Source organism: Eupeodes corollae, chromosome 1 (assembly GCF_945859685.1).
Source record: "Eupeodes corollae chromosome 1, idEupCoro1.1, whole genome shotgun sequence".
NCBI classification, from domain to species: Eukaryota; Metazoa; Arthropoda; class Insecta; order Diptera; family Syrphidae; genus Eupeodes; species Eupeodes corollae.
The window spans coordinates 164,655,592-164,681,324 of NC_079147.1; the positions used below are offsets into that span (position 1 = coordinate 164,655,592).

At 34.5% G+C, this 25,733-nt stretch overlaps 1 protein-coding gene across 1 annotated transcript in view; it reads left to right on the forward strand.

Annotated features, from left to right (window-relative positions):
• Nucleotides 1-25,733, forward strand: part of LOC129938550 (protein unc-79 homolog) — an 83,646-nt gene that overhangs the window by 7,655 nt on the left and 50,258 nt on the right. Inside the window, exons 3-12 of the mRNA XM_056046181.1 lie at nucleotides 710-871; nucleotides 1,052-1,222; nucleotides 1,304-1,393; nucleotides 1,466-1,651; nucleotides 5,081-5,782; nucleotides 5,838-5,926; nucleotides 5,986-6,529; nucleotides 6,595-6,866; nucleotides 7,054-7,155; nucleotides 11,463-11,607. Coding sequence (XP_055902156.1) covers nucleotides 710-871; nucleotides 1,052-1,222; nucleotides 1,304-1,393; nucleotides 1,466-1,651; nucleotides 5,081-5,782; nucleotides 5,838-5,926; nucleotides 5,986-6,529; nucleotides 6,595-6,866; nucleotides 7,054-7,155; nucleotides 11,463-11,607 — 2,463 coding nt within the window. The remainder of the gene's footprint in view (nucleotides 1-709; nucleotides 872-1,051; nucleotides 1,223-1,303; nucleotides 1,394-1,465; nucleotides 1,652-5,080; nucleotides 5,783-5,837; nucleotides 5,927-5,985; nucleotides 6,530-6,594; nucleotides 6,867-7,053; nucleotides 7,156-11,462; nucleotides 11,608-25,733) is intronic.

The window sequence follows — 25,733 nt, forward strand, 5'->3', positions numbered from 1 at the left end:
GAAGTCGTCCAAGTTAAATAGTTAGATCATATCTTGTTGGACACCAGTGTTATGAAACAATCTAATAACTAAAGTTTTCAATTTAGCCCTTGAAATATGTAAATGTAAGGTTAAGGCACACAGAAAAGGTGGTTAGCACCCTTAATAGCACATTAAGGAACATTTTGAAGAGGAGCTCAAAAGCTCATATTTATGTTATGTTTATGACCCACCCGATTAAAAGCCTTTATCTTGCTAAGGTGGAGAAATACTGTTATCACGGGGTTTTCCAGATGCAAAATAGTTTAATTTGGAGACTCCTGATGGGTCCAAAATCTTGGACTACGAACATGATAACGCGCCTATTCAGTTGGTGTAAAAATAAAAGCTTGGACAGGGGATACAAATATGAACTTCTTTCAATGGCTGCCGAACTCATCTGATCTAAACATTATTCAATAAAGATAGAAATGGTTACTGCCCATAGTTAATGAGGGTGGTCTTCAATTTGAAAAGAAGGGACCCTTGACTTCTGCAACTTAGTTACTGGAGCAAAAACTCTCTTGAGCTTTATCAAGCATGATTGGTAAACAAAATGCAACTCTTAATTCCATTTAAATAAATATTTCAAAAATTAAAACTTACATATATTAAAAATTATATTTCACATAGTTTTATTAATTTAAAAAAACGCATTGATATCAAACATTTTTTGTAAATTATATTTTAGCTGTATTAAAAGACGTTCGCACATCGCCGCATCAACTTATAAACGACCCGCTTGAGGATCCCACTCGAATGTCGGCTTACCCTAATCTAGAGTATGGTAATCTGTATAATGCTCTCACAATGCTACTAGATGTCGCTCCATGCATTCAATATGGACAAATAAGTAAATAAACTTCTCCTTCTGTTTAAAATTATTTAATCTCTTAAAATATATACAACCCTTTTTTAACTTAACATTTGAGTAAATTATAATTTAATAATTAAACCCCTCTTAAGTATTTTAGATTCTAATTATCTTGATGAACGTAAAGAAAGAACGTTACTTAAAATATTGTTTTTTTAGTCTTTGGAAAGGCCCTGTTGCAATGTCTTTGCTGCATTTTACCCTTTCTGGATAAGGATCTAATAGATAATCTCCCCTACCTGGCGAGTTCAACGATTTCAGTTCTACCACCAGCCTTACATCAGGACATAGTCAATGCCTTGTGTTATTACATTCTTCCATTTACGATAAGTGAGCTGAAATGAACAAATGATTTTAAGGAATTCAATTGGGCTTATGTTCATTTCTTGTTGCTTTATTTTTGTTTTGCAGTACGTAAGAGTCCAGAGGAACAGGAATGCCAAGCATGTCAATCAGTGTCGTCAGTGATTATGATGATTCTGCAGTATTCTCAGAATCCAGGTAATTTTTTTTTCTAATTTGTCTTTGTTTTTGCTTTCAACTATTTTTATGGTTTTCAATTTTTCTTCATAGCTCATCATTGTCAACTTCTTGAGTGCTTAATGACTCTTAAACATAACGTGGTTAAGGATATTCTCTGTGTAATTGCGTATGGGACATCAGTTTCCAGATCATCAGCTGCTAAGCTTCTATTTTACTATTGGCCCGCTTTTGATCCAATTTTGTTCGACCGAAAAGTCTTACTATCAAAAATGACAAGTAAGAATATATTAAATATTTTTAATTATTACTGGATTTTGGATTTGTTCCTAAGGTTTTTGATGGCCTTAGCTCAAATCAAAATTCAAAATCAATCTATTACCTAAGGTTTTTTCAAGAACTATCTATGGATTCGGTTTTTTCAACTCTATTATTTTTAGAATAAATACAATTATGAAATCTTAAATCTTAATATGCAAAAAATATTATAAATGTTTGTACCGAGAAGTGGTTAGTGCTTCTAGGAAGAGATCGACTAAATGTTAAACCCTTGCCAGCATAAATCTTAAACGGGCGGAAAAAATAATTGAAAAACATAAAGTAACTAGCTGGTTCACCCGTTTTTAGGTGCTAAAATCGCTCGTTTGCGTAACCAATCATCCGTTTTCTCTGAAATGTGGCTTAAACATTAGCTATTAATTCGTCTTGTCCAGTAAGGCTAGTTGCAAATGTTGGTTCTATTAGTACTTCAACATCATTATTTAAAATATTTCCATTTCATATATCCAAAAGAGTTCTTGAAAATTGTGGTGCATTAAAAGTTTGACAGAGCCCACAGAAACGACGATTTTAGGCAAGCATTTATTTCGCCACTTTTTGTATCTCTTGGCACAACTGGAAATGTTTGCCGAAATCACCAGCGTACAGTATCACAACACCTCCTATCGGACACAACACCATTCATCAGCTCTAAAATCTCTAAGTGTACGATCCAGAGCTACAGGCCCACCTTTATTTATCATAGTCGATTCGTCAGACACAATAAACCTCGTTTCTTTAAGCACTTTAACTAGTGGGCTTTGTATCGAGGTACTACAAAATAGACGATCTTGGCTTCGCAAATCTAAAGGCAATTTGAAAGTTGCGTGAGCGGTTTTTTCATTCTGTAGTAATGTTGCAGCAATCCCAGATGGTGCTACTGCTAATGCAATTTTGCTTGGCATTTTAAATTTAGCAAGCAAAAGTTTGATTAAGAACGTTTTTCGCTGTTCTACATCGCGTTGCCGATTATAGTGTACAGCCAGTCGCTGTTCGTCGGTTAATGTTTGTTCATTTTCTTGAACGAAAATTGAAAATTGGTTGGCATCATACGTTGTTTCTGAAAGATAATTTCTGTCATGAAGAAATTGTCTGTCACGTTCTTCAATCCGTGTAGGAGATTCCATATTATAGTCTGACATCATTTTTCCTGATATTTTTAGAAGTTCAACCAATATTAATGACTCGTTCAAAATATGTGGCGTGATTGCTAATTCCCGTTTGTTCAAATTATACCTGTGTTGTTGCAATATGTCAGATGCCACATTTTCTTTGTTTTAATTTCATAATTCATTCAAATTTTATAAATGACAAAAGAATATCATGGTTACAAAAAGTTCGAGTAAATGTGATGCAGAGTGGAGCGTCGTTTGGGTACACGGTGTGCACTCGGCCGAGAACAGTTGAACTTTTAATGCCAGGATACTGAGCGACTGGTTCTCCTTGCTTCCTTTTACTAAATTTACAATGCTAAATGTATAGTAAGTTGGCACTTCAATGTGTAATAATGTTTTTAGCAAAATCGTCTCGAGTGCAGAGATCAATATTTTCGATTCTCTCATCAGCATTTTGTTCATTGTAATAAACACGCTGACCATTTTCTAAGTGTGCAGCTATTGTGGATTGCAAGTCATTGTGATAAAGAGATCAGGGCGTCCAAAATTTCTTACATAAACCATACCATCTTGTTTACGTTGCTGCATATATCGAGGACCATCGGTGAATGAAGCTGGTAAAATAACTCTTTTTCCCATTTCTGTAGGATCAGCGTCAGCTTGAATTACATCGTGAACAATATTGTAATTTTCGGTTCGTAATTTAGTTTGACTTGCTCTTAAAAACTGAAGCAGCTCAGACTCAATTTTAGCGTACATATCGACAATATAAATAAATAAAAAATAAATTAGGTAGCGCAACAGTCCGTTGGGAAATAGGGCCTAGTGACTTAAAACTCTCAACTCAACCATTCCTGTATGCGAGTACTGTTATCAGGGATGGAGGGGACCTACAGTTTTAAGCCGATTCCGAACGGCCAATTTGAGAAAGCACTTTTCATAACAAAAATTACTCTTGGAAAATTTGTCAATTCATCGCAAGATGGCATAGGCAGGAATCGAAGACCTCTGGCATGACAGTCCAACGGACTAACCATCATGCCACGGGTACTACATCGACAATATACTGACTGAATAATTTCCCCCAACGAAGCAACAAATTATTTGAATATTCTCTGACTGAAGCCTGTAAGAATAAAAATCCATTGCTGCATCGTATCGTAAGACCGGTGTATTTCACTCACGGCTACATCATCAACTTGAGGTAGATTATACAGACCTCTGTGTTCTGTCTGTGGCGCACGGTCAGCTCTGATAATGAGCTATATTTGATGGCATTGCTTCAAAAGCACTCTTGAAGCTGCGTACGTAAGCATTGTGACAATATAACAAATATTGGAAGTCGTTTAATAATTCTCTGTAAGTATTTGGGGCTATCGACATTCGCCGTTGTACTTCGCTCACCGAATCACCCATGACATATACTTAAAAAAATTTCAGTTCGTCTGGGTTCTTTGGTAAAAGAGATCCAGCTAAATGATAGACTTGACCCTGAACTTTAAATGTAGGCATACAATGTCCCAAGTATGCTTTAATTGGCATCGAATGACGTCATTTGGAAAGCAGAATAGTAAACACGAATCATATTAAGAACATTTTTAGAATCTCGATGAGAATGATTTAAAAATATTTTTAATATTTCCGGTAGATCAGCAATTTTTGCCAATAAAACTTTTTTCCTGTTGTTTTTTAGGCCATTTGAATGTACGACAGAAATGGCACTTGGTATTCATATTTCCCATCGAAACGTTAGATCAATGAGTCCGTGATATTTGTATATGTATAGATAACAAATTGTTGACTTACATTATCGGACTTTATTATGCCTAAAACCTGCTCCGTGATATCCTCTTTCACCAAAAAAAAAACTGCATGACAATTGGATACGAAGTTTCGAAGACACACCGTAACAAAGATGTCCTCTTTTGCTTGATTTGACTTAACAATACCTCATCTAATAACTATTGAGTAATTACCAAAACTAAGTGAGATACTGAACGACTTAAAATGTATCTAGAAGATAAAGATTTGTAGTTTGCAAAATTATCATACAATTTATTGTGAGATTCCAATTCAAGACATTTTTATCCTTTAAAAAGCATTCTTTGTTTGTGCAACAAAAATTAAACGTAGCTTTGTTGCTACGGTAAGTCCAAATAGACAACCTATAACTTGAAATAATTGCTGTTACAACAAAGTAATTCTAGCAGTGCATTTTGTTTTCAAAAAAAAAATAACAGACTTGCACAAAATATCAAAACTAATTTTATTTCAGATGATCTTGTTCCGTTTGTTTGTCAACGCGAACAATGCCCAAATGCGGGCAACGCCGAAGCAGCCAAAGTATGCTACGACCATGGCATAAGCATCACCTATGCACCCGATTGTCCTCCACCGTTATATCTCTGCATTGAATGCGCTAACGAAATTCATCGAGAACATGCCAATTTGACATTTGGTGACATTTTGCATCCCATGCAACAAGTGTCAATGGTATGCGAGAATAAAAATTGTCGCTCCACCGAAAAGTCAGCCTTTTCGATTTGCTTCTCGACTGAATGTGCCAGCTACAATGGCAACCATCCCATTCGATATTGCGCTCAATGTCATGGCAATCGTCATAATACTCGACGCGGTGGCGATCATGTTGTGCATCGAAGCTTGCCACCTGCTTGGCAAATGGACGCCGAAATGCAAATGAATATGGTTGAGTCAGTTATAAGTCTTTTGAGAGAAGCCAAACCACTGAATTTTGAACCCGGTAAGGATGGCTCTTCGACTTCAACCGATGGCAAGAAAGTTGGCAATGGACAACAGGATAATATATCACTCGAAGAACGCCAAATGTTGGGACGCTATGGAATTTGGCTTTTGGTGGGACGTTGTACACCAACTGCTGAGACGCCAGTGGAAATCTTAGGAAGAATATTGAGCATGCTTTTTCATTGGTTTCACGTAACAGCTTATTCATATGATGGTTAGTATATAAACACACATTCTAAGATCAAATTTATTTTTAATTTTCCTTAAAGCTGCCGGACAGGTAGAGAGTACCATTGAAAAGCTTAAAGTTGAACACGTTTGTGAATGGCTCAAGGAGATATGTCGCATCCATTATAACGTAAGTTTTGAATGTCTAATTTAAACTTAAGATTTTATTTACTTACTTTACCATTTCAGGTTTTTATTTCTTGTCTATTACCACATCCACCAGAATATGCTCGAGTCGGTGGCCACTGGGAAACCCTGGCTTCTCGTACTAGCCATTTAAAAGAAGGACTTCAACGTCTCATATGCCTAGTGCCATATGAAGTAATCACATCTGAGATTTGGGACTACGTTATGCCACACTGGATGGAAGCAATTACAAATGATGTTGCCGAAAAGGAGTTGCACGAATTAAAAATCGTGCTCAGTAAAATTTTAGATCCCGAAATGTCACCACTCGGATTCGATGCCAGAACAATGTATAATTTTGTTGCGATCAGATTTGAGAAGACCACTGCTAAGGTTCAGCAGCAAGCTCTACATTGGCTGCAAATTTTGACAAAACTAGAAATTCTAATACCTCTAGTTCAGTTATTTGCAATGTTTGGTGATGGTGTACGCATCATGAAGTACGGTGTTCAGCATGAAATTTTGAAGGAAAAAGAAGTCAAAGGACAGAAACCACAAATTAAGGGTGACAAGGACCTACCAAATCCACCCAGGAGAAGTTCGATTTGTAAACGACTCATAAAATTCTCCAACCTACCTTCATAAATTATTCTCATACTTAAAAATTTTCAGCTCCGGTTGTCGAAGACGATTCTGGAAATACCTCAGCTATTTCTGATGATGAAGCTCCCACTAACCGTCACACGGAATTCTCAACAGATGCCGAACACAATCTTACATGTTGCATTCTTATGCTAGATATTCTGCTTAAACAAATGGAGCTACAGGATGTCGAACAGCACACAGGAATTCATACAACAGTTTGCGAAAACACCTCAAAGCTTTTGAAATGCATGGTCACAGCAGCACGTGTTGGATTGAGCAGTCATATTTGTTCGTTAAAGGTTTGTTTTTACAATTTAAGCTGGTGTATAATCAAGCCTTGCCTTTGCCAAAGGTCTTATTAAATTTGGTTTTGATGGAAAGTACCTAAGGTTTATATTTATGCTGTGGAATTAGTTACTTTTTAACAAACATATTTTAACCCTAAAATATTTATTAACTACAATTTATGATTTCTCTTTTCTTTAGGCCGCTGAGTGTGCATATTGCGAAGCATCTATAATGTGGCATCAATTATCTACAAAACTTGTGCAGTTCATGGCACCACTCGAACCTGTTCGGCCGCCTGATGTAAGTTTGTTTAAACTCTTCTGAAAGCCATTTCTAAAATTAACTTATTTTCCTTAAGACCAATTTTAATAAAAAAGAATTGCACCTAAAAAATCCTTTCAAAACATCAATATATAGGTCCACAAAGAACTTTAACTCTTAACTACCAATAGTTCTGCAACATTGATTACAGAAGGTTTGAAATTTCAAAAGTGGTTAATTGTGTACCCTTTTAACGCTCATAAAGAAGATAAGGTTAGGTTAAGAAGTCGGCCGTGGAAGGACAAACATAGGCACATGAATCTTGATGCTTTCTTGTAAGCTCAATGAAACCAATTTGAGTCTTTTACGAAATGGGATAGACTGATTATGTTAATATCGATCGATAAAGAAGAATGTTTCTAGGGAATTCCTGCGTCCTCCGAAGGTTGATCCTCCTGCCAAAACACCCGCGTATCCAAATTTCATCCATTTTCACACCCTTAACCCTACTTTTTCTTCATCAGTTTCCCAAGTGCCACAAGGATTCCTTAATTCAACGATCCAAATGTCAAGTTAACAATCTGAGGCCAATACTTTGAGACCACAAAATCTACAATAATGTTCGTCTTTACATAGCTTTCCTGCACAACAAACCAGATTCTGTTTGCTTTGAAGATAAAAAAAATTCAAACCTAAAGGTTTTAATCTTCCACGAAGGCCTCCCTAATAAACGTGATGCACTTATAGAAATATTCTTGAAATTTCACGATGGTTTTAAAATTTCTCCTCAAAAAATGAGAGAAGACCTAACCTCTTTTGCGTCCTTTATCTCTTCAAAACGATTATCTCATATCCGAATATCCCGTGCAGATATGAAGAAATACTATCGCTCCTAACTTGAAGGTCTAAAACGTCTGCCGTCTTTAATAGCTCCCAAAACCTTACTTATGACATCTTTGGCCTTACCGAAACCAAACTCACACCTGATATCCTTAGTACCGAACTTTTCACTAACGACTATTCAACCTAATGATTTGATCATCGTTCTTGGCGACTTTAATTTTCCCCATCTCAATTGGCCAATCTCAGATGATCACACATCCTTCTTTCCAACTAACATCTCCTCTGAATCGTTGTTCATTGATTGTCTGTCTGATCGTGGTCTTTTTTAACTAAATGGAATAGCAAACTCTATGGGGAGACACCTCGATCTCATATTCTCATGTTGTTGCGATAACTGTGTTGTCTCCGCCAGCCCTCACCTTCTCTCAACCTTGGATCGGTAACATCCTCCCCTTAATCTCTCGTTCCCCATTGAATTTGAAAACAACTTTTTTGAAATGGGGAATAACTTTTTTGATTTTCGTAGTGCTGATTTCTCCAAACTCAACAATCTTCTTAGCTCATCCGACTTTGAATTAAGTTCCCTCCACTCAACAGTAGAGTCCCTTACAAATTGGTATTATTTGATTCTTTCATACTGTATTGAAGAATCACTACCGTTCTCTCGTATAAAGATTTCACCTCTGCTTCACTTTGGTACAATAGAGGGCTGCGTATCCTAAGAAATAACCGTAACAAGCTTTGAAAGATCTTTTTATAATTCATTCTCTGAATTAAGGGAATCCCTTTTTAAGAAATACCTTAAGCAAATGGAAAATAACCTTTTTTCTGATGCAAGGCCATTTTTCAAGTTTATAAATGTCAAACGAAAATCTGATGGGTTTTCACCTTCAATTAGTTTCTCCAACATAATCTCCTCAGATCCAACAACCATATCAAATCTATTTGGTAAATACTTTAGCAAATCGTATACTTAACATCTTCATGATCCTGATCCACACTACTTTAGTTATTTAGATGTTTGCACTCAAACCTTTCTTTCATCTTTTACAATAACTGAAGAAATGGTACCTACTTGCCAAAATCGTATGCCTCATGGTAAACTTTATCCCAGGTCTTGATGGCGTCCCAAACTCTCTCTTTCCCAAGGTGTGTTTCGTCATATATGAAAAGATTTATCTATATTTCCGAATCATAAACAAGGCAATAAAACTGAAATAAACAATGAATGAAGCCGCTCAAGCGTGCACGTTCAGAATACTCGTCGTTCGGATAGAACGCCACGAAAATTAAATTGTTGGTCGAAGACATAGCTCTTGCAATGTGACCTCGAACAAGTTTTATCACGAAATTGTCAATTCTGTTGATTCGAGCCCTGTTGTATAAGACCTCGTTGGAATAGTAATGCACATAGGAAGATTCGGCTGTTCGGTATAAGCCGGTACAGCGTCGTAAACACTGCCGCTCGAACACCCGAAACTTCTCCATCTGGGAAGGGGCAACGTTGAACCACACAGGACAACCATACCTTCACTCTGGGGTCAAGCCGACTGCTAAAAAACAGCCGTTTCGTCAGAGCGAAGGCTCCTATGGCCCTGGTCAGAGCAGCATTTATATGTCTGTCGAAATATAAATACTGATGTAACCAGATACCGAGGTACTTTACTACGCTTTTGCTCGCTAATGGCTGCCCGTGAAGATCAACGATGACCATCTTGCTCCATTTCTTACACGTATCCCTCGTGGCTCCAGCCAACGGAGTCCGGAACAGAATTGTCTCCGACTTCTGGACATTTATTTTCAGTTTCCAGTCGTCGCAATATCGCTGAATCTTGTCGAAATCACGCTGCAAGAGAATTCTAATAACCTCAACCTTTCGGGCCGTTCTGCACGCAATTAGATCGTCGGTGTACGCAATTGCCTTTGTAAGACTACCTATCAGATCGCTGGTGTAAATGCTGAAGAGAATCGGCGAATTCACCGCTCCCTGTTGAAGACCATTTTTAATTGATAATGTTGTGGTAGAAGTTACATTGCCACTTTTGACAACAAACTTTCTACCGTTAAGCATATCATAAAGTATATACAACAATGGCTTGCTTATTCCAAGCCTGCTCAGTTTTAGGTAAAGACCCTCTAACCATACGGTGTCAAAGGCCTTTTCCAAATCAACCAGAACAGCACCTGTGCATTGTTGTTTTGATTTATTCCATTGGATATCAGAAACGAGTTTAGACGCAGCATGAATTGTATCATGACCCGCCTTGAACCCGAACTGTTTATCCGGAATTATTTTGTTGTCCGCAGCGCACTTAGTCAGAGCCCTATTAATGATCTTTTCGAAAACTTTGCTGATGCTCGGAAGAAGACTTATCGACCAAAGATTTGACGGGTTGGAGTTGTCCTTTCCCTTTTTCGGGAGAGGATGAACCACAGCAGTCTTCCAATGCACTGGATAATATGCATTATTCAGTGCATTATTGAAGAGCGTGGTGTAAATGTCAATTGCTTCCATCGGTAAATGTCTTAATACAACGTTGGATATACCACCGACACCTGCTGACTTTTTGTTTTGTATTGAGTTGAAGATGAGCTGAAGCTCAACCTTCGTCACTATCAAGGGACTTGGTCCCGTTCGCTCGGCGATTATGGCATTTGCCAAGGAATCGTCATTGAACCGTATGACACCACAGTATTCAGATCGCCATTGTGTTATATCATTTCGAAGGTAAAAGCGATTAAGTAGGGCTCTGTTTTCGTTTCCGATCTAGTTTGTTATCTAAAATAAGACCCAGATACTAAGTCTCGTCTCAGAACTTTAATTGAATACCTTTAATACAAGGATAATTATGGAATCTTTGTATTACCTTGCAAATTAGATTAAATCGCTTTTGTGTGCCATTTTCTGCTTTTGATCGGTTAAATTCCCTTAATGCCTTTTTATAACATCTTTATAATAATCCTAAAGAGAAACTAGTCTTGTGTCATTAGCTCGGTTAAAAAGTATTTCACATTTTCTTTTGAGCGAATCTAACTTTAAGTTCACTAGCGTTAAGGAAATGACTAAATATTCCCGTTTTTTTTTAAGCTTTGAAGTACCTTCCTGTATCTATCCCAATCAGTTTTCGTATAATTTTGAATATTTAATGAACTAGGGTTTTCATCCAAATTGAAATTTTAAACGCAAAGTTTTCTGTAAAATGGGCAATTTGATCTACACTTCCTTGATAAAAACTTCAATGAAGAAGAGTTTTACCAAGAATCATGGTGTCATTCTAGTGATTTGGGGCTACATGTCACGAAAACCGTCCCTCAATTATTGAAAACCTGATCAACAACGGGCAAGCTAATAAAGTTCATAGAACCTTTATTGATGATGTTAATGCATTATATCTCTAATATTTTTGTTATGTAATAAATAAGTAATTAATAATTCTTCTAAAGCCCCTTTACAAAATCAGCAAAAAAAAAATTGACGATTCTTTTTTTTTTTTTAAAAATAGCCTCCAATCGAAGAAGTCGTCGAAGAAGAAAAATCATCCCGCAAGAGTCCACCGGAAACAGACAAGGAAAAATCTCGAGACCGTGATGTATCTCTATCAATGGCTCCACTTCCAATTCCACTTGGCCCTCTAGGAGGATTTGCAGGTGCTTTTCTTTGGCCATACAAAATTTTAACTCACAATGGGAAAATTCCCATAAGAAATAAAAACAAAAACACTCAAGACCCTATCCTTATTGCTGCACCTTATATGCACAAAGTCCCACTGCCCTGTAGAGTAGTAAACTATTTGGCCCCATATCTTTCTCACTTTCCCAACACAATTAATGTTTATCTTATTTCATTGTATAAATGTATCTATAGTATCCTTTCTCATCTATTATCGTATTATACTTTCTCCCATCTTTCTCTCTATTTCTTTCCCTGAACTATACACACTTCCGCTATGCTACGTGTTAAATAAATCATTATTAATTACAAAAATAAAAAATCAAATATGGACTTACGCAAATCCTTATATTAAATAATTAATAAATAATATAAACTAAAAAATTAAAACCAAAACACACAAAAATTCCCTCTAAGATGTGCTAAATCTTACAGATGATGGAAAATTAATAATTATGGCAGGTGAAGAAGAAGATATAAAAACATGCTATAAAATATTTCTTTATTCAAATATTGTTGCTCTCTATATTTATTTTTATAGTGGAATGCAGTATTTTCTTAAAACATAATTAAAAAACACACTAACTACTTTTTATTACACCGTAATATTAAATAAACATGAACATATAAAAATATACAAAATGACACGCTCAACACTTTTTTGACATTTTATGTCATTTTTGACATTTTATGTCAAAACTCACAAATACACACATTCTTCTTTGTGTCTTTGATTTTTAAAGTTTTTGTGTTAAGAAAAAAATGCATGATTTATACTCCATTCTTATTTGGTTTCGATTTCAAATTGGAGTTACGAAAATTCATGTTATCATTTATCAACAGTATTAAGTATTAATTAAAAGTTGAAGAAAATGAGAGTAAAAAACACTTTCTTGGAAAATTGTGATACGATAACAAAGGTTTCCAACATTAAATGAAATCAATGAAAAGCATTTTCTTTTTTTTAAAAAAGGTTACAAATTCTAATCCAAGGTTTTGAAAAACTTTCATTAATTCAAGTTTTTAAGTTATCTAGAATTGAAAAAAGATTAATGAATAATAAACTTGCAAACGATTACTCGATTAAACAATAGCAGGGCAGCATTGATTTTTCGAAGCATTAAATTCCACGTGATTTTTTATTCTCCATTGTGCAATGGTGTGAAGGTCGGAATCTAATGAGCTAATCATATTTTCCAGTTGCAGTTCCACATCCAAAGGAGATGGATGTGAGTCTTAAAACGACTTTAAAAATTTAAAACTCATAACGTCAGCGAAAGAATGTATTAGATTATAAGAAGCAAGCAGGTGATAAAAATGAAAAAGAGTGTTGGTGATAGAGCAGAGCCCTGTGGCACACCAGCATTTACTTTGTGGTTTTCGGACTTGAACCCATCCAAAACATATTGTGTTGAACAATCCGAAAGATAATTACTAATCCAATGAAGGAATGCTTCATAAAAACCGAAAGCACGCATTTTCGATTAGAGAGTCTGATTCCAAACCCTATCGAATACTTTTGAAATATCAAGTGCAATAATCTTACTTTCTCCAAAACGATGTAAATATTTCCTCCACTGTTCGGTGGGATGAACCATGAGAACACCCGTGGTCCTATTGCTGTAAAAGCCGTATTGTCGGTCATTAAGAAGCTATTTATCTATCTATATACGCCAAAATGTAAGTCCAAATGAGTGACGTCCAACGCCGCCTTGGAATTGACAGATTTAGATCGTTAGACCCATATTTGTTCACTAAAGTTGTTATTACCTTTTCTATCACCGACTCCGAGTTTCGATACAACATTTTTATAGTTTGCAGGCGTTGCTATTTCATGTACTCTACCGTATTGAAAATATTGAGTTTACCTAATAAAACCACAGCGACAGTTCTATGATTAGAAAAAAGGTGCGTTCACAAACTAAATTCAAAGTTGTCAAGTCCCTATATTGGAAAACCAGAGACGTTAATGATATTGGACATTTTTCTTAACAAAATCTCATTTTATTGAAATCATTGTTCTGTTTTAAAAATACAAATTTTAAAATAAAAACAAAATATTGGTTTGGCTCATTATTTAACAACAAGATGTCAATTGGATCAATTATGTTCTTACATAGCTATTTATTATTTTCGATTGGAAATTTTTGAATTATATATTTTTTTTATATTAGTCTTTATAAGAACTCTATCAATTACTTGTAAATCTATGTTAAATATTTTGAGGTCAAGAATAATAGCTTACATAAATACAACCCAAAGGTAGAATTAATTTATCCATGACGTTTAATGTTTGATCGACAAAACTGTTAACCCTGAAAAGTGTGTCTAAAGTTCTTCTAAATCTTCTATTGTCTTTTCGTACACACGCATTTAAGAGGGTTTACGATTGCTCCATTTCTTCCCCCGTCGTGCTGATTCTTTCAATCGTTCTTCACCAAGTACTTCTAGATCAGCCCTTTTATCTGCCCTCTTGATAGAGAGGGTTCCACTACATCGCTTGGATCACAATACAACAATCCTTCTTCTCGCGTGGAGCTCAGCATTGGATACATGGACAAGAAATTAGAAATCTGCTACCATCTTTACCGGTTGTCCAGAAAAATTGATTAATGAGGAACTTCCAAGGCTGATTCTTTTATTTTTTGCCGATTCCTGGCCCCACGATTTCTATTTCTCTCCACCCTTCAGATGCTTAAGGTAAAATTGTAGGGTCCGTATTAAATTCTTCCTTTTTTTTGTTTAGATTGACGATTTTTCCTTTTTTCCAGTGTTCTGTAGCTCTCAGTTTCCATACTTACTTATTTAAGGTAGAACTACAGTTCGGAGCGGACCTGAGCCTCAACCAACATGCGTCTCCAGCCAGCTCTGTCCCTAGCTAGCTGTCTCCAGTTTCGCACGCCAAGTTGGGTGAGGTCTTCACCCACCTGAGCCTCGGCCTTTCTCTACTGCACCGTCACTGGGGATTGGATTCGAGGACCTTCAAGGCTAGAGCGTTGATGTCCATTCGCTCTATATGACCAAGCCATCTGACCCCCTGGGCCTTAATTCTGTTAACTAGGTCAATGTCACTGTACAGTTCGTCGTTATAACTTCTCCTCCATTCTCCATCTATGCATACTAGAATAAAAATCGTCCAAAGAATTTTTCTCTCGAAGCATCCTAAGACTCTCTTATCTTTCTTTGACAGAGTTCAGGGCCCAGCGCCATAAATGAGAACCGGGATGATGAGTGTCTTATAGATGGCGATTTTAGATGCTCGATAGATAACTTTACTTCTCAATTGCCTTCTAAGTCGAAAGAAGCAGCGATTTGCAAAAGTTATTCTTCGTTTGATTTCAGCGCTGGTATCGTTACATGTGCTTATAGCGGTGCCTAGGTAAACAAAGTCCTTAACTACCTCTAGGTTATAACTGTCCATGGGACGTTATTCAATGTCGTTTTTTGATAACAGCATATAATTGGCCTTGCCCTCATTGTCCACTAGACCCATCTTCTTCGCTTCCGTCGCAATGCTCAAAAATGCTCCACTGACATCACGTTTTGATCTTCCAATTATGTCAATATCATCTGCGTATCCGAGTAATTGGATGGACCTTTCTAAGGTTGTGCTTGTAGTGTTGACGGTTGAGTTTTGCACAATTCTTTCCAGAACGATGTTGAAGAAGTCGCATGACAGTGCATCGCCTTGTCTAAAACCTTTTTTGACATCAAATGCATCGGTGAGATCTCTTCTGACCTTGATAGGGCAGCGTGCCTTCTCCATCGTCATTCTGTACAAACGGATAAGCTTGACAGGGATGCCAAAACTGCACATTGCTCTGTAGAGCTCTTCCTTATGGATGCTGTCATACGCGGCTTTAAAATCGATGAAGAGATGGTGGGTATCGATTTGATCCCTGTGCCACCGTAATTAACAAAAAAAAAGTTTTCGCTGGTAGTGCCTCTTGCGAGGAATTCACAAATCCTGCAATAGTAATTCTTGTCATGAAAAGTTCTTTCTGGAAAATTAGCCATTTGGATTCGGTATATAAACTGTAGGTCTCTGACAACATTACTCGAACACGGAAATGGTTGCGAGAGTTGTAAGTCACTAGGCCCAAGTTCTTCTTGGGCTGTTGCCCCATCTAATATATTTTTTATTTTTGGTTCACTGGACACACATAGGGTTTACTTCATTGGTAACACTTCATTTGGAAACAAGATTTAAAACCTAAGACAAGTGTTCTTTTCACCTTTAATCGAAACCACCAGGGATCCGTCTGTAATCATGTAGAAGGTTTTAGTGTTACAACTACTAACAGATTTCACGCACTTGGTTAAACTCGATTCTCACTGCTGCTAGGGTAGCTGCGATGCGAGCTTTTTGGGTTTGTTTTCTCCTTCCTTGTCCAAGTTTCTTTAGAAAGCCAGGCTACTGGATATGAACACATTTTTCGCAGCACACCAATAGTTTTCGATAGTTATTGACTGACTGCGGGATCCTTAAGTCTGCCTGTATTAAACTTGAGCACTTCCATATGACATCTGTGCAATTATTCTTATAAGAGCAGTGGATGGAATGGTCCAGTCAGAATTTGGAATTCTAATTAATAGGTCAGTATAAGCGTATTTGCTTTGTTTATTTTTACGAACGGTTACTTTTTAGACTTATTTGGATGCTAGTTTTTCAACAAAATTCAACAAGCAATTTACTCCTTAGCACAACGAAAAAGAAAGGTTCAATGTTTTGATCTATCTTAGTAAATATAATTTCTTTTTTTAACTAGTAAATTTTCAAACCGTTAACAATACTTTGTTTAAAATTTTTCTCAATTGGTTCTAGGATTTGGTTAAATTTGAAAAAAAAAATTGAAAAGTCAGTTTTTTTATCAACAAATAAGTATCTCCAAAAAATACTTCACAAAGTTGATAAAAACTGATATTCTATTCGATTATTTAAAGAACATAATGCACATAAAGGTCTTGACATCAAAATTATTTTATTCTATATAAATTGGGAAAAAATTCCCAATTTATATAGAATTGATAAAAAATTGATTTTCGACTAAAAATGTCGAACACAAACACAGATATTGAAATCAAACTTAATTATTCATATGGAAATGGATTTTAGTAACGAAGTTACACGTAAGCAGTTGTTGTAGAGGTTGCACGTAATACCTATATAGTTATAATGTGTATACAGTGAGTGTCATTAATATTCGGTTTTTATCATGCAATTTCTTTTTTCATATTTTCCACTTATAAACATTATTATAAATCTTAGCATTTGTTTATTTTATTTATGAATGAATATATTCTTTTCAATTGATCAAAAATTATCCGCCATTTACCATCCTCCGCTGAGATTATTAGATGTAAACGCATAAAGGCTGAATGTAAACGCTCCATTAATATTCGGTTTGTTTTCGAGTACAATTCGAGTCTTGAAACAAGAAAGCTTGTGATTATTCAACACGAAAAAGGTAAAACTTACAAGAAAATTCCAGAGTTATTAAATATGAAGCCAAACACTGTCAGGGATATAGTCCGGAGACACAAAAATAAGGGAAGAATCGAGCCAAAGAAGCAGTTGGGCCAACCAAAAAAACTCAGGGCGAAAGAAGAACGGCTTATAGTACGAAAGATCAAAGCTAATCCTCGTTTAAGTGCCCCAAAAATAGTTGAACAAGTCAGAATTGAATGCAAAAAGCAAATATCTGCATCAACCATTCGTCGTACCATCAAAGCATATGGCTAAAATGGTCGTGTTGCCCGAAAGAAGCCGACGAGAGTAAGTTTAATCTCTTTGGTTCAGACATTATGGTTTGGCGGAAACCTAACGAAGAGCTAAAGGGCAAAAATTTAAAACCAACTGTCAAACATGGCGGCGGGCACGTCATGGTTTGGGGTTGCATATCTGCAAAAGGCATGGGGAATCTTGTTTTCATCGACGACATTATGAACAAAGAACAATATTTGAGAATTTTGAGAGAAAATTTGAGACAAAGTGCTGAAAAAATTTACCAGGACAACGATCCGAAACATAAGGCTCATGTTTTTAGAGAGTGGCTATTCTATAACTGTCCAAAAGTTATCCAAACGCCTGCGCAATCCCCAGACTTAAACCCCATTGAAAATTTGTGGGATGAATTGGATCGAAGAGTTCGTGAAAACCCCGTTACTTCAATAAGTGGACTTAAAATTCGACTCCAAGAAGAATGGAACAAGATAAATGTTGAATATCTTTCCAAAATTATAAGAAACATTCCTCAAAGACTTCAAGGAGTCATATCCAATCAAGGTTATCCGACAAAATATTAAATCATTTCTTAAAAAATGAATTTCCTAACGATGCATTTGTGTTTTTAGAAAAAATCGAATAGTAATGAACTATGTTTTCTTAAAGTTGTGTTCCTTTTCTATTTTTTTGTTGAGCTTTTAGTTTGGTAACCAAAAATTATACCATTTAATAATAAATTCTTTTTTCACAAGCAAGAAATAGTTGTATATATTTTATTTTTAAACACCAAGTCGAAGTAAAAAAAAATATCAAAAACCGAATGTTGATGGCAGTCACTGTACATTATCCTATCGTTTCATGGAGAAAAAAAAATCTCGAATTTTTCATCAAAAGGGGTATCAAAAGTGATCTTATGATCTTACTTTTTGAATCGGACATAACTTTTGGGCCTCTACCGACGTTTGAAAATTTTTAAAAAGAAAAAAACCACTATATTTTTTTTATTATTTTACTTTATTGTTTTATTTATAAAATTAAAGTTAAAGTTGATTTTAAAAATTAAATTAAATTCTTAAAAAATATATTTGTAGAAATAATAGAAATATTGGAAACGCTTGAGAACGCTTAAAAACATATAACATCACATTTTAAATTCGCCCTTGAAATTAAAAGAAGGCATTTTCATTCTGGATTCAATTTTGTTCCTTATGAGTCCATCTCTTGATTTTGCTACTATGACGGATTGGCTTGCTTCAGTCACAAATTTGATGCATCTTTCAACACTTTTTGTATGACATGGGAAATCCGGAATTTTGAGTTCTTCTTGTTTTACAACAGTGAAAGCTTTTCATCTGACAAATCTTTTAAAACAGGTGGTGAAGTTATTTCACATTCATTCCAAAAAATTATATCGGTATAATCTGTTAAATTTTATATTTGGTGGTTTGAATATACGGTTCGATATATTCTCTTGTCTGGCCTTAAAGATCCGTCTTAGAGCAAGTTCTCTGACATAAATCCTTTTGTCGAAGAGCATTGCCACTAAAAGGTTCTCGGGGTGCGCATAAAAAGCATTTCTTTCAATTACAGCATCGATGATTAATTTCAAATTTTGCGGTAACCATCTTGAGAAGAATATAAAATCAAATATGTGATCGGCTCCATCTATTAATAACTGTTTGTTTTTAACAGAAAACCAAACTGGTGCGTACACTTTGAATATGTATTCCACAAGCACTTTTAGAATCTCAGATGGAGTACTGGAAACCACATAGAGTCTTAGTATTCTATTAGGCGTTGTGACCCACCTTGAATGTGCCATTTTCCCAGGCTGACGATTTGCTAATCCAGGAGAGCAGTAACCCGATTTGATAGCTTGACACATTTCAAAGAGATATTATTGTTCTGTACTCAAATGATCTACGATTTTTTGGTCAATGTCAGGTACATTTCCGACAACAGGTGAAAACTGAAAAACTTTGGTGTTTTCACAATCATTTAGTGCCTTACCAATCGGGCCAGAATACTCACGAGGTCCCGAAGTAGATCCATCTAAGTTGGTGAAAAGATGTCTTAGTGGCAATTCGTTCGCATGAAGTAAACATATTGCCCACTGTAATGGTCGACCTAGTTCCATTTCCATGTTACGAATTACTCCTGCTTTCCAACCCGTATTGGTGGCAGTCCCATCACATCCAATGCAGAGAATAGTATGTAAATCAAATCCCTTGTCTTTAAAAAAATATAAAATTGAATTGCATATTTCTTTTCCTGTACCATGTTTCGGAGTTACGTGACCCAAGAATATTGATTGTGGTTCTGCAAGAATTAAAATATGCTCTTCTAGAACTTGTTTTTGATAATGAAGCCCATCTTTTTTCTCTGAATCTTATCTTTTCTTCCATCAAAATATATATTTCGACGTAAGATATTATCATTTTGGTTTGATAAACTGTCCCTTGATTTCAACAATGCTCGATGTATTTTGTTTTTATCAATAACAAGAGTGGTATTATCGGCTTTTATAATTGCAACGTCCTGGAGAACTGCTGAAGCCACCGCTGCAGAAAGAAAGGCCGTATCTGTCGCAAACTCTTGCTACAGATGGTAGATCAAGTAAATTGCGCTAACCTAAAGATGTTGATGGCTCTGATATATAGACTGTCTCGGATGGTTCCACTGAATTGTTTCTTCTTTCTATAGATTCAACGGACTCTGCTGTATCGACCACATTCAATAAACTTGGTAAGACAGAAGAAAAAAACTCTTTGGTAATTTAATGCACAACGTTCTTTTCGCTTTTCAATTCTTAAAGTTTCAACTTTGTCAACAGCACCGATCACCATTTTTCTATCACTTCTTTGGTCTATTAAAAATGACCTTTCATTAACAGGTACTTTTTTATCCTTTTCACAATGACATTTATCAAATGCATCATACTTACACAATGCAATGTCAAACAATTTTGTACTTGAAAGATTGATAAAGTCTTGCAATTTGCTGTTATAGCTTAAATTTTTTTTTTCGAATTAGGATATCTTTTAAGAGTCAAATATTTATCGAAGTGAATTTTGATTAATTGTAAGATTCGAACTATGACACACAACTGAAATCGACGCACTTTTCCAAATATTTTCGATTTCTGTGCTCACAATATGAAAAGCTTCGGAATTCGTCGGATTTGTACCATTATATTTTGTTTTCAGATTGCTTTGTGACAAAAGAACATATTTTATTACTTTTTTCATTGTTGGTAACTGATTTTTTTTAAGTTCTCTAAAGGGCCCAAAAAAGGGACACATTGTTTCTCTATTGTCGACGAGGTCCAGAACTCATTTTGACGAATACGATTAAATAATAGCAAAAATACAACCCAATTATAACACAAAGCGAAAACTAATATAAACACTTCAACAATTATTGATTTATTTAATTTCTTTTCCTAGCTGCAAAAATTTTTATAGAAAACGTCCCAGAAAACTGAATTTTTCAAAAGAATCAAGTAGGCGGCTTTTTTACTAGCGATGAAGGGAATCGAACAAATACATACAAAAATTATGTTTGTGGCTACCGGATCGATATATTTTTTAATTTGAATTTGCGACCGCAGTTAACTAGATAGATCCGTTATACTTTTTTTTTGGAATACAATTTAAAAGAATTTATAACTACTAAATTAATATCACGGAATCTTGCGAAGAACGAATAGTATAATTGGTAGGTACCTAATAAGGACAAATTAACCATTTTTTAAGAAATTAAGTCTAATAAAAACCAACAAAAAATGGTACTACAAACTTTCAAAATATCAGCCCCAAGTGCTAAAGACACTATTAAATAACTAAATAAATAAAGTTTACATCTGTCAACATGGTTTAACTTTAAAAAAAAAAAAATATTGAAAATACAAAAAATAGAAAGAAAAATTGCATATTTTAGTAAATTTCAGGGCCCTGTAGAGGCCCAAAAGTATCCCTGATTTTTGTTTTCTTATTTTTTCCATAATGTACTCGTCAATACGCAACTTTTGAGGGGTCTTTCGTTAAGTTACTCCAAAAAAAAATTTGACGGGACGCCCTAGTATACATACATACGTTGAAAAAGTGATTTTAGTTATTGACTGACCGTTTCTTTAACTTGTACTTAAAATTTATTCTTTTATATAGGCGAAGGCAAGTAAAATATGTGTGAAACAACCTTCAAGAATAATATTTTAAAATCATATATACAAAGGTACCAAAATAATGCTCTCTTTCGGGGATTATGCACAGGATTTGATATGGTGACATGGGAGGGGGTCATATTTAATACAAGTAAAATAATATAAAAAAGAATAATTTATGGTTAAAAATTTTACCAGAAAAATTAGTTTGTCTTCAAAAATTTAAATACCAAAGGATCAAACACGACTTGATTTTTCCATTTTTTTTTTTTTTGAAATCGTTAGAGCGGGCTTTTCTTAAATAATTTTTTTCAATTTTGTTCTATAAATATTTTTGGTATGCAGTTGTTTAGTGATCCTAAATATACGACCTACATTTGAATTTCGTAAACAAATGTTGAACCGTTTTTGAGATATAGAATTTTGAAAAAAAAAAAATTAAAATCTTTTTAAAAATCCAAACCAAAAATATTGCACTTTTAATAATCAAATATTGTAAAGGCAATATTACTGAAACCGGTTCATTAGTTGCTGAGAAAAATAAAAAACAAAAAAACGGTTCTATGAGCGGTACTTTTTCGGAGGAATACAAAAATATGTTTTTCTTTCTAAAAGAAGCCAAGTTAAAAAATAAAATTTTAGGGAAAATTTAAAAAAAAATTATCGATTTTTTTGAGAAAATTCGAATGTTCGTTTTTTGTCCAAAAAATTGTATGGGGGTCACTGTTAATTTTAATCTTAAAAAATAATGAAAAAAACGCCTAACGCAAATCTGCTGAAAACCTTAAATTCCAAGTTTGAACTCAATCGACCCAATGGTTTAGGCTGTAGGAGCAAGGACAGACCGACAGGAATGACGGACTAAATCGCGGGACCCTGTAAATTTCGAAATCAAAATTGGAATGAGAAACTTAGTAAGTTGGAAAAACAGACATATTCCTAACCTTCAAAATAATGATGAAATTGTTTATCAAAATTCAGATAAAGCCAATGTCTTTGCAACAACATTTTTGAAAAATCATTGTGTATCTCAATACCTTAGCGATGATCCTACTAAAATACTAGTAAGTGAAACAACAAACCTGGATCAGTATATATCCAGGGAGGATGTTAAATACATCGTTTCAAATTTAAAAGTCAAAAAAACAAATGGACTACATAACATAAAAAACATTTATCTTAAAAAACTACAAAAAGCAGGGCTCGAATTTTTTACGTTTTTGATAAACGCATGTCTCAAAACGCAATGTTTTCCATTGAATTGGAAACATGCAAAGGTTATACCGATTCCTAAACCTGGAATACCGTCAAAACTCTCAACAAGCCATCGACCAATAAGTTTGCTCAGTAGTATAAGCAAAGTGTTCAAAAAAATTGTGAAATCTAAAATATTACGCATCGTTGATGAGCTTTAGATATTTCCAAGTAAACAATTTGGATTCAAAACGCATCACAGAAAAATTGATCTCTTGGCAAATCGACTGGGCTTATTCTACTTGATATCGAAAAGGCATTTGACTCAGTTTGGCACGATGGAATTGTGCACAAGATAGTATATTTCAGGTTGTAAAAATTATCCAAAGTTTTTTGTCCAATCGTTACTTTAATGTTTTCGTCAACAACTGTTCGTCTAACTGTTATCAAGTCAACTATGGTGTCCCGCAAGGATCAGTACTAGGTCCTTTACTGTACAATATGTATACTTCTGATATTCCTAGATTACCAGGTTGTCAGATAGCCATATTCGCGTATGATACAGGCATCTTTTTAACGCATGAATTTAGTCTTACTATTGAGACAAATTTTAAAAAACGTAATAGAATTGATGACTTATTATTACACTAAATGGAAAATAAAGCTGAATGCTGACAAACTATAAGCCATCTTCAGTAGAAAGAGAAAATCTTGTTACCTACCAAGCAATCAACTTACCGTTAATGGTGTAAATGTTAAATGGGAACCAAGATTGAAATATCTTGGTATTTATTTAGATCAAAAACTGACTTTCAGAGAACATACTGCCAGAACTCTGAAGCATTGCTATAAATATTTGGTATCCAAGCAATACTTCTGTATGGATGCCAGGTTGGTTGGAAATGTGCAAATTGTCATCTTAAAAAACTGCAAGTATCACAAAACAAGTTTCTAAAAATGATGCTTAACCTTCCACGATATCATTCCACCACCGACTTACATGAGAAGGCAAATATTGAATTGATTTCTCTAAGAATCAATTAACTTTCTTGTTAAATTGTGAAACCTCTGAAAATCCGCTTATTAATCAATTGATTCATTAACCATTTTTCCGATATGTTTTAGTTAGTTTGAATTATTCGTACCTATGTTTATATATTACTAGTCAAATTGTTAATTTATTCATTTATTTTCTCTATGTTCATTATTTATGGTTTATTTGTACAATTATCTATTTATTAATTTACTTATTTATTCATTTATTTATTTGTTTATTTATTTATTTATCAGCTTATTTATTTTAATTATTTTTTTACTAATTAAATTATTTATACACTAATTTATTCATTTATTTATATTTATTTATTTATTAATATGTTAATTCTTACTAACAAAATTATTAAATTATCATTTATACTAACCTTTTTTCTATTAACATACCTCTAAACTAATGTCTATTTGCGTTGAAGGTTTTGTTTGTATTTTCCTTCAAAAATATTACTTAAATTATTTTTATCTAAATTCTATACACAAATTAATATACTTGTTCAAATCTCTGTATGTAAACTGTGCGGTAGCTTACCAAATGTAACTGTTAATACGAAAATAAAGCGGATCAAAATTTGCTGAGAAAATTAAAAAACAAATGTTAAAAAATAAAATTTTGAGGAAAATTTGTTTTTGAGAAAATTCGAATTTTCATTTTTTGACCAAACAAGTTGTATGGGGATCACTGTTAGTTTTCTCTGAATCTGTTGAAAACCTTAAATTCCAAGTTTGGACAGACAGACAGGATAGACGGACCATTGTAGAATCATGTTTGATTAAAATCTCGAGTTCGAAATTTTGCACGAATGCAAAACTTGCCATATAGTTCCTATATGTCGCAAGTAAAATACCCCTCGTTATATCTTACGCAAAACGCAACGTTAAGAATTTCACGCCGTTTTTTTCTTTAGTTTTGTAAACCACAAAAGCTGGTCATATTTTTTTTAACATTATCAGATCTTGGCGTAGAAAAACTTAATACGAGCTTTGTCTTACCACCAAAGAATATTCTTACTCATGCTGGTTAGTCTGTAGGCCAACGTTTAATATAGAGTTAGCTTTACAAACGATCGAGTTCATATGCTCCTTGAAATCGAGATAGAATTAAAAAGATCTTTCAAACTGTGAAAGCATGCTGTAAAATTTTAAAATCAATCAAACTTTTTTTTAGAGAAAGTCATTGCCTGACATTTGATTGGGTTAAGGTTTAGCCCATTATTTTTGCACCAAATAACAAAATTGTTAATATCCTCCTAGACTTGTAATCGGTCGTTTATAGATTTTATGATTTCGAAGATTTTTATATCATCCGCATAGATTAAAATGTTACTGTTGTTGTAAATTTTTTTTCCACCGTAGTACCGACCCGACGACGGACGTTTAATTATTTAAAACTAAACAAATCGGAATTGTACAACGCCAATGTGCCACGAGAATTATTATGACAATTTATGAGAAAAGCAGGTGAAAGAATTCACCACAGGTAGCAATAAAAGTATTGCCAGCACGGTAGCTCAGCTTAAGGGGGGTTTCGATTAGTTAAATATTTTATTAATTAAGGCGATCAATGAAATTGATATCAAATGATATCGAAATACGACGAGATGAATTCCTCCAAGTCGTATTGATTAGAGTGGGCACCAGGAAACTTTTTACTGGAAGTTTGCCAAAACCAGGACCTGAAAAATTAGTCTTCAAACAGAGTTATGAAATAAAAGAGTGGTTTATTTTCCAGATGGGAAATTAAAATTATCTTTTATTGCCTGGAAAACCTTGGCCGAAGCCGGGATTAAAAACCGGGATCTTTTATAACAACGAAATTACAAATAGAGATTTTTAGATTGACAGAAGGTCAGATCTCGGTAAAAAAAAGGTATGAAGAATATCAATGAAAATTATTAATTGTTAAACAAATTCAAAAAAAAAAGAAACACAACCAAGAAAAATCACTCCAAGAAAATTGTCGACAAAAGACA